The sequence below is a fragment of the Populus nigra genome, chromosome 4 (assembly GCF_951802175.1).
Source record: "Populus nigra chromosome 4, ddPopNigr1.1, whole genome shotgun sequence".
Taxonomy (NCBI): domain Eukaryota; kingdom Viridiplantae; phylum Streptophyta; class Magnoliopsida; order Malpighiales; family Salicaceae; genus Populus; species Populus nigra.
Window position 1 is genome coordinate 10,676,050 of NC_084855.1, and position 8,892 is coordinate 10,684,941.

The 8,892-nt window shown below is 36.6% G+C and overlaps 1 protein-coding gene across 1 annotated transcript; it reads left to right on the plus strand.

The window, feature by feature from the left end:
• Positions 1 to 1,656: 1,656 nt before the first annotated feature.
• LOC133690617 (T-complex protein 1 subunit alpha-like) lies at positions 1,657 to 7,406 on the plus strand. The gene is made up of 17 exons (XM_062110843.1): positions 1,657 to 1,927; positions 2,020 to 2,084; positions 2,308 to 2,397; positions 2,511 to 2,597; positions 2,713 to 2,772; positions 2,913 to 2,963; positions 3,160 to 3,255; positions 3,901 to 3,966; positions 4,078 to 4,295; positions 4,504 to 4,600; positions 4,893 to 4,979; positions 5,439 to 5,573; positions 5,741 to 5,845; positions 5,950 to 6,078; positions 6,172 to 6,275; positions 6,688 to 6,778; positions 6,875 to 7,406. The coding sequence occupies exons 1-17, from the start codon at positions 1,855 to 1,857 to the stop codon at positions 6,959 to 6,961; spliced, it is 1,641 nt and encodes a 546-aa protein (XP_061966827.1). The 5' UTR covers positions 1,657 to 1,854; the 3' UTR covers positions 6,962 to 7,406.
• Positions 7,407 to 8,892: the final 1,486 nt, after the last annotated feature.

Genomic DNA, 8,892 nt, shown 5'->3' on the forward strand with positions numbered 1-8,892 from the left:
CTTTTGGGCCCAATGAATGGAGACAAGTCAGCCCCACACAAAATCCCCTGAAGTCTAAAACACACATTTTCTGAGGTCCACATCCACCCACCACTCTGCTAGCCTCATCCCTCCAAAAATTCTTTTCACAACTTTTCTTTCCTTCCCCGCTACTTACCATGATGTGCCCACAAGCCCAACAGCCAGACACTTTGTTTTGTGCATTTCTGGGTTTTATTCCGTACTCAAACACCCCCCTGAGTATACCCTGCACCATCATTGTGGGACCAAAGAAATGAGAAAATGTTTCAGGCAATCCGGGACCGCCACCCTGAGAATCATACATCGGCGGTGGGACTCGCTGGATTTGGGCAAGCGGGAGAGCGGGTCCTGTCCACATTCTCCGCGCAGGATGCAATAGGGTGGATCTAATCTTAGAAAATTAGTTCCATATTCAAGAAAGTATAATCAGGCTTAGATCTCGTGAAATAAGAGTCTCGTAAATATCCTTATCGTAATATAAATATTTATAGCTTTTACGCTAAATTGTGAGCAGTATTCTAAATTAATTTTTATATGATATGTTTTTCGGAATTTTTTAATTAAAAAATAAAAAAATTATATCTGAACAATAAGAATAAATTAAAAGAATATAAACCAATAAATCATAATAATAATTATTAATGTTAATTAAATACTAAAGCAGAAAGTTGATATTCATTATATATATATATATATATATATATATATATATATATAAACTAGATATATATACAAATATTTTTTAATTTTTTTAAGCAAATCACTCATTTGACATTAGTACGTCTAAGAATAAGATAAAAACTACTTAATTTATAAATATATCAAGGACAAATTAAATGGATCCTAAGTCTCATCAATGAATATTTTTAGTTAATAACACATTTTTCACACCGACTGATGCAATCATAGAAATAATTTTATTGAATGTTGACCTCCATACATGAACTTGAAAAGTCCAAGGATGATATATTAACCCAACTATAATTTCTTTCCCAATTCTTATAAGAAATTAGAAAACATATATACTCACAATTTCAATAAAAAATTAAAATCATTTAAAATCTTTATTATTTATATTATGATAATTAAAATTAATATATACATTTTTATAACTGAAATGTAGAATTTGAAAAAAATTAGGGACCAAAGTGTAGAAATTCATGCTTCTTGAATAGAAAAATAAACAAAGTGATCCTTCTTTTTGATGATTTTAATTTTGATCCCAATTCTTAATTATTTTTTTTAAAAAGTAAGCCCTGTTCTTTTATTCCGTAATCTTTATGCAACGTAGAAAAAAAGATTTCATCGCACACACGCCGTGATAATATAAGTCAAAATAAATTCTAATGCATAAAAGTGTTTCATTATAACATGTGAGGAAAAAAAGAAAGAAAAAAGTTGAATAATGAAAAAAAATGGAGGGAAAAAGAAAGAAAGAAGAAGCAACTCACAGGGAGAACAGGATGAGGCTGAGGAGCATTACAATATTTTCCCCTTCTCGTACAAATGTACAACGTATAATGGGTTTGGGCCCTGGAGGGAGGCCGTGAATTTCGAAAAAATATATAGGGAACTGGGAACACAACTCCACACCTCATCGTAAAACGACAGCGTGCAGACTCTTAAACTAAAAACAGCACCACCCCTTCTTTGAATGAACGAGAGATCCTTCGAGGGCCCTTGTTTCCTTTCCTTGCCTTTCCTTTTTATAGAAGAATAGCAGAACAGAGAACTTCGTGGTTCTTCACTTGCTAGAAGTCACTCGTCACTCCCTCTCCTTTTCCCTCAAGTCACTAACAGATCCGATCTAGGGTTTCATTTCTTCCACTAAAAATGGCAATCGCCGCACAGACACCTGATATTCTCGGCGACAGACAGTCCGGCCAGGACGTTCGCACTCAAAATGGTACCCTCTCTTTCTCTCTGATCATATTGCGTTTAGAAACTTCACTAATGGTGATGATGATGATCATGTTTGATATTTTTGGTGCTTTACAGTGGTGGCCTGTCAAGCAGTCGCCAATATCGTTAAATCCTCACTCGGTCCTGTTGGTCTCGACAAGGTATAGTAATCGAGTTCCACCACTCTCTCTTCTCGCTTTTCATTTTGCATTGTCGTCGCTGCTACTGCTATTTCTGTAAGAAACTCCTTATGGCTCTGATCCGTATTATTAATTGAAATTGAATTCGGTAGCGATATGTGAAATGTGTTGATTTTGTTTTTACAGTTTTAGGAGAGGAGGTGCTTATTCGAGATTTTATTATTATTATTTTTGGTTATTGTAGATGCTTGTAGATGATATCGGAGACGTAACAATTACCAATGATGGTGCTACTATTCTTAAGATGTTAGAAGTCGAGCACCCTGCTGCTAAGGTGGATGGATACAGTCAACATTTGGCTCCTTTTTTATTAATTATTCAAGTTGCTGCTCTGTTTAACGACTCTTCTTACGTTTGTTTCATATTTTCTATTTTGAGGGTCTACAGGTTCTAGTGGAGTTGGCTGAGCTGCAAGACCGAGAAGTTGGAGACGGGACAACTTCGGTTGTTATTGTAGCTTCAGAGTTGCTCAAGGTAATTGCAGCTAGCGGACTCTGTTTTTCCCTTTCCCAATCAAGTTATTTTTCAATGTTATAATATTAAAGGATGATGCTGTGGAAGTATATAATTGGACGATATTCTTTTGCAGAGAGCAAATGATCTAGTGAGGAATGGGATTCACCCAACTTCAATAATCAGTGGATATAGAGTGAGAATTTGTTTTCCAGCATGTTTATAGCACCCCCCTTTATTTGGATTTATTTGTGTGCAACACCAAGACCTTGGATATCATATCTCTGAATGTTTCCATTACTGACATTCACCCATATTTTGTACTTATCTGAACAGCTTGCTATGAGGGAAGCATGCAAATATGTTGAAGAAAAATTGGCTGTGAAGGTAATAGCCTCTCCATTTAATATTATTATTTTCTTGAAAAGGCATCAATAATTACACACGGTATGGAATGGATGGGAAACTATTCAGTCTTAACATGCAAGAATTAGATAGAATCAGTCCAACTGGTACAGCATGCACTGGGCACTCTGTCCACTATGTAATGTTCTTAATTACAGTGTTTTTGTGATTTTATCAGGTTGAAAAGCTCGGAAAAGTCTCTCTAGTAAACTGTGCCAAGACAAGTATGTCTTCAAAGTTGATAGGAAGTGACAGTGACTTTTTTGCAAATATGGTATGCTTATTTTTTCAAGTGTATTGTGTTGGTAAAAAATGAAACATTTAAATGAGTTTATGCTCTATTTTATAGAGCTGTATATTTTCGTCTGTCCAAAATCAGTTGCATGCGTTGGGCTTTTGTATGTTGCAAATCATTTGTGCCTTAGCATGGATTATTCCTCTGGGTTAAAAGTTAAATAGGAAACTTCTTTTTCAACTAATGTGTTTTTGCTGACACCTAATTTGGCCTTAGTACTTTGGTTCCCTTTGTCAGACTCACTTCTCTAGCTTCCAGAATTTTATAGATCCATTAGACATTGATTTTACAGCAGCTAGTGTCTTTTCAGTTTGCTGGTTCTTTCTTACTTTAGCAATTTTTTTTCTTCCTTTTTTCTTGTTTTTGGATGAAGCATGTAAAAACAACTCCAAGTTGTTATTATGTTAAATTTCTTTGCAACTTGGTCTGTCTAGCTGTGCACGATTGATTTTGAGAGGCCTGCTCATAGATGTCTTAGTTTTGGCTTTGCTTTGTACAGTACTTTCTAGAAACAATAACTGAGAGAACCTTTTTCTTTTCAATGTTATGCTGGCTCAGACAAGATGAAAGGCCTGGCACTTTAATTTCTCTACATTAATATATTTGTATTCAACTTTGTTTTAGGTTGTCGACGCTGTACAAGCAGTGAAGATGACCAATGTAAGAGGGGAAGTCAGATACCCCATCAAGGTCAGTTGTTCTTATTGTGCAATAACTCGCTTCATAAAGTATTCTTGATACAGGCCAATCTGCATTGCTCAGTGATGGTTGTAATGTCCTGTTGCTTTGTCTGAATTTCAGGTGATCAATATTTTGAAAGCTCATGGAAAGAGCGCAAAAGATAGCTACCTTTTGAATGGCTATGCACTAAATACTGGCCGTGCTGCTCAAGGAATGCCTATGAAAGTTGCAGCTGCAAGGATTGCATGCCTTGACTTCAATCTTCAGAAGACAAAGATGCAGTTGGGTGTACAAGTCTTAGTCACTGATCCCAGGGAGCTTGAGAAAATTCGTCAAAGGTGATTAGATTATACTTTGGCTGCGTTGTTCAAGAATGTACTACAATAACCATTTTTCTTTGGTAATTGGTCTTTGGAGTTGTGTAACTGATTTTTATTTCAACCGAGCCATGTGCTGATGGCAATCAAAATGATAATGATCTTCTGATGTATTTATTTGTTTATTTTCTTATTAACATGGCCATGATGTTGCCTTGTGCCATCACAGAGAAGCTGATATGACAAAGGAGCGCATTGGGAAACTCTTGAAAGCTGGAGCCAATGTTGTTTTAACAACAAAAGGAATTGATGACATGGCTCTTAAGGTAAGTGTTTGCGACTTGTGCTTCTAGATTCTGATAGCATTGCTGGAGTTGTTATCCAGTCGCTGTGTTGTACATTACTTTATCCTGGTATTGACAAGTTTTTGGTAGCTGTATGTTGTCTGATAAATTACTTTGTCCATAAGTGGCTCAAACATTCACGACTAAGATTTTTTTGCATGTGAATCTGTGTTAATATGTAGTTATATTTTATGGACATCTGATAAGATAGTGATTTGTTTAACTCTTTAACCTTTTTGTTGGTTAATGTAATTTGCACTACCATTTATTTCAGTACTTTGTCGAGGCGGGGGCTATTGCTGTGAGACGTGTTCGGAAGGAGGATATGCGTCATGTTGCCAAGGCGACTGGTGCAACCTTGGTATGTCCTATCCTTTAAGCAATCATTCTAGTTGTCAATACCTTACATATATCATTTTTGCTGTTCCTGGTTCAAAGAAAGTTCACCCGGCCACCTGTTTAGTTCTGGGGTTGTCAAACAAAGTTGGACGTGAGAATCTTCTGTAATTGCATTCCATCCAAGCAATAAGAATGTGCATTTTCCCTATCAATTGATCAACTTAGAATTGAGTCTGAAATTTCTAAACAAAGACGATGCATATTATCATTTCATTTAACTTTTCTGCAAGTGCTCTTTATTTAGTATTTCCTTTTTTTCCTGAAACGGCATAGGGGAATCTTTTATTTCTGCCTTGTGTTTCAATTCAAATGTGTCCTCTTATTTTTGCCATGCATTCTATATAGTTGTCCGGTGCTTCCCTTTTCTTTGTAGCACCTATGATATCTTTTTGACCCCGTTCTCTTACTGGTTGGTTCATAGGTTTCAACATTTGCTGATATGGAAGGGGAGGAAACATTTGAGTCATCGCTTCTGGGGTATGCTGATGAAGTTGCAGAGGAGCGAATTGCTGATGATGATGTAATTATGATTAAGGGTACAAAAACTACAAGCGCGGTATGTGATTCCACTTATTTAGGTCTCCTGAACTTCAGCAGTTAATTTTTCTTGGCCTGTGCTAAATCCTTAGAGCTCCTATTGACATAGAATGGTTGTGCGCTGCAAATGGTAAACATTTTTCTCCTTGACAGCTGCTGATTAATTTGTTTGTTGTGTTTGCTTAGGTTTCCTTGATTCTCCGGGGTGCAAATGATTATATGCTTGATGAGATGGAGAGGGCGTTGCATGATGCCTTATCTATTGTTAAGAGGACCCTTGAATCTAATATGGTAAATTGGATGCTTTCTAGTTACATCTTTGAATTGTGCTTAGAGTCCGAAAACCCAGTATGCACTTGAAAATTGATAGCCATGCCCTGACATTGCCATTGCAGGTAGTAGCAGGAGGAGGGGCAGTCGAGTCTGCACTATCTGTGTATTTGGAGTGCCTTGCTACAACTCTGGGATCACGGGAACAGTTGGCAATTGCAGAGTTTGCTGAATCTTTATTAATTATACCAAAGGTGTGTTATTGATTATTGATTATGTGAAATTTATTTTCTGATGCCTCCGGTGTGGAACTTTTTATGTGCAAGTGCTGACTTGTAGTAGTACAGGTGCTTGCTGTCAATGCTGCCAAGGACGCCACCGAGTTAGTTGCAAAACTACGGGCTTACCACCACACAGCACAGACAAAGGCCGATAAGAAGCAGTTTTCCAGGTATATTGGTTTCCTTAGTACATTCTACCTGATGTTTGCTATCTTCTAAAGTTTGGCAAAGTTCCAGTGTGAGAATGTTGAGAGCACCATTTTGTGGATTGACTAGGCATATTTGTTCCTATCATCTTTGGTCCACTTGTTTCTTCCTCTTGATATACAAAGATGGGGCGGGTAGTGGGTTTCAATAAAGATCTCCAATCACACTACTGCCATTATTCTTTCTATATCATGGGCTGTGGTTTCCATTCACATGCATAAGTAATTGCATATATGATGTCCTCTTCCATTAATGGAGAAAAGAAACATAGATAAGCAGCCAATGTTGTTTCCCCACTTTTATTTCCCTTTTTTTAATTTAATAATAACCAGTTTTACTGTGTTTTCTTGGTGAATATTTATGGCATTGTTGCAGGATGGGACTAGATCTTTCAAAGGGGACTGTACGCAACAACTTAGATGCTGGAGTCATCGAGCCAGCCATGAGCAAAGTGAAGATAATTCAGGTAACAGCTGTGGAATATGCAAATGCGGTCATAAATTGATAGTTAAGTTCTCCACTAAGCTGCCTCTAATTCAAATGAATTTCTTTTGTATACTAGTTTGCCACTGAAGCAGCCATAACTATCCTTCGAATTGATGACATGATCAAGCTTGTCAAAGATGAGAGTCAGAATGATGAGCAATAGGGTCAGTCTAGTTGGAAATGCCCGTGCCAACTTTCTTGGTTTCCTTTTTTAGTTTTCTCTGTCTATGGGGAGAGGAGAAGGGGATTGGGGGATGAGTTTTTGGTTGTTTATAATTGGCTTGGCATTGAAAGGGGTCTGTTGGCGTTTGGTACCTTTTTATTGTGCCGTTTTTGTGGCAGCGTAGTCTTTACTCTGAAGGGTAGTAGTGTAGGTTTTAGATAGAGCCAAGGCTGGAAGTGAGTCAGTATTTGAAGGATGTTGACTAATGATCGGGGCTTATGATAGCTAAAGCTCTTTCATCTTTGTCAATCCCAACCATCGTGATGTTCATTAGCTAGTAATTCATTGTGTGGAAAAAAGGACCTTGAACAGGTGCTACAACATCAATTAGAATGTTCGAATTGGATCTTACGAGTCTATATTTCTATGAAATCGTTTCTGGGCCTCCTTGTATTCTCCAGTACTGGCACGTATTTTTCAAAGGCAACCAATCGCCATTACCTCTTCTCCAGCACAGGTTAGTCTCATTTCTCTCGTCAGTCTTTTGAGTCAAATGTTTTGAACTGCCTTGATAAATCTAGTTTAGCATACCTTTTCTCTTGAACAAGTCCACATGCTCTACCGTCCGTGTAAATGATCATGACCTGAGACTTGACTATTTGTAGAAGGAAGGAGCTTTTTAGCCAATCGCAACTGGCGGAAAAGGGGGGTGTAAGTTCATTGGCAAGCACGAGTGTTTCTTATGAGATATACCCGTCTCCCTCCTCCACGATGAGTGCTCTAGATATCTCCCTCCTCCCCTAATCATTCTGGCCCCACAACCCATATTTACAAAACCTATTAAATATGTTTCACGTGAGTTAGTTCACTATTTCATTATATTGAGACCGTTTCTTATTACCTTAAACCTTATTATTAAACACACAATCAAATATTGTTAGATATGGAGTCACACTAGCTTGCAGCAATTTCCTTCTTGGATCTGTCCGCTAATTTTGTAGCATAAAAAATGATGGCATCTTATAAATTGCAATGTGATCCATGCATTTATTGAAACTTCTCCCTTTTGTTATTGTAACTATATTTTATAGATGACGTGTAATCAATTCGGTTTCTTTTCTTTTTATTTGGGAATGGTTGCTACCGACATTGGAAAATCAATCAGATCATGAAGTGAAAATTAAGTAGCATTGTTTTTACACTGCAAAAAAGCCAAGTAACAAAAACATTCGAGTGATTCCTCATAATAGACATCATCATAAAATTACAGACAACTCGTTAGAGCATGATATTGAGTTACTTGGTGACAATTGTCACCAATATTATAAATATTGTGTTTAGGAAGGAGGTGTAAATTGTATTTTTTAAAAAATTTAATTTTTTTGATTTTTTGTTTTTTGTTAAAATTTTATATGATTTATATATTTTGGATTGTTTGGATGTGCTGATATCAAAATTAATTTTTTAAAAATAAAAAAAAATATTATTGACATGTGTTTGATCCTTTTAATAATAGATATGTTTATGAAGTGATCGTATACTCACATCATTAATGAGCTTGTAGCTCAAACGGTATTCTGACAACACAAGAAGGATGGTATTTCAAGTTCAAGTTTTAAATGCTACAACCAACCAATCACTAATCTATACAACAAAAGGAAAAAGAAAATTATAGCGTGTAGATTAAATTAAAGGGAGAAAAAAAGTGATTTTTCATTTTACTTGTCCTGATTAATTATAACACTCGGCATTGTCAGATGATAAGTCACGGATTACTGTATAAATCATGATAATTTATACTATAAACATGGGCACATGATCACCCACGTGCATTTGCCTTTGCTGTGGGATCACCACACCTTATCATGTGACGTGATTCAAGGTCATCTCCCACCACTGCCAAAACCATATTTCTTATCCTGACTTTTCCT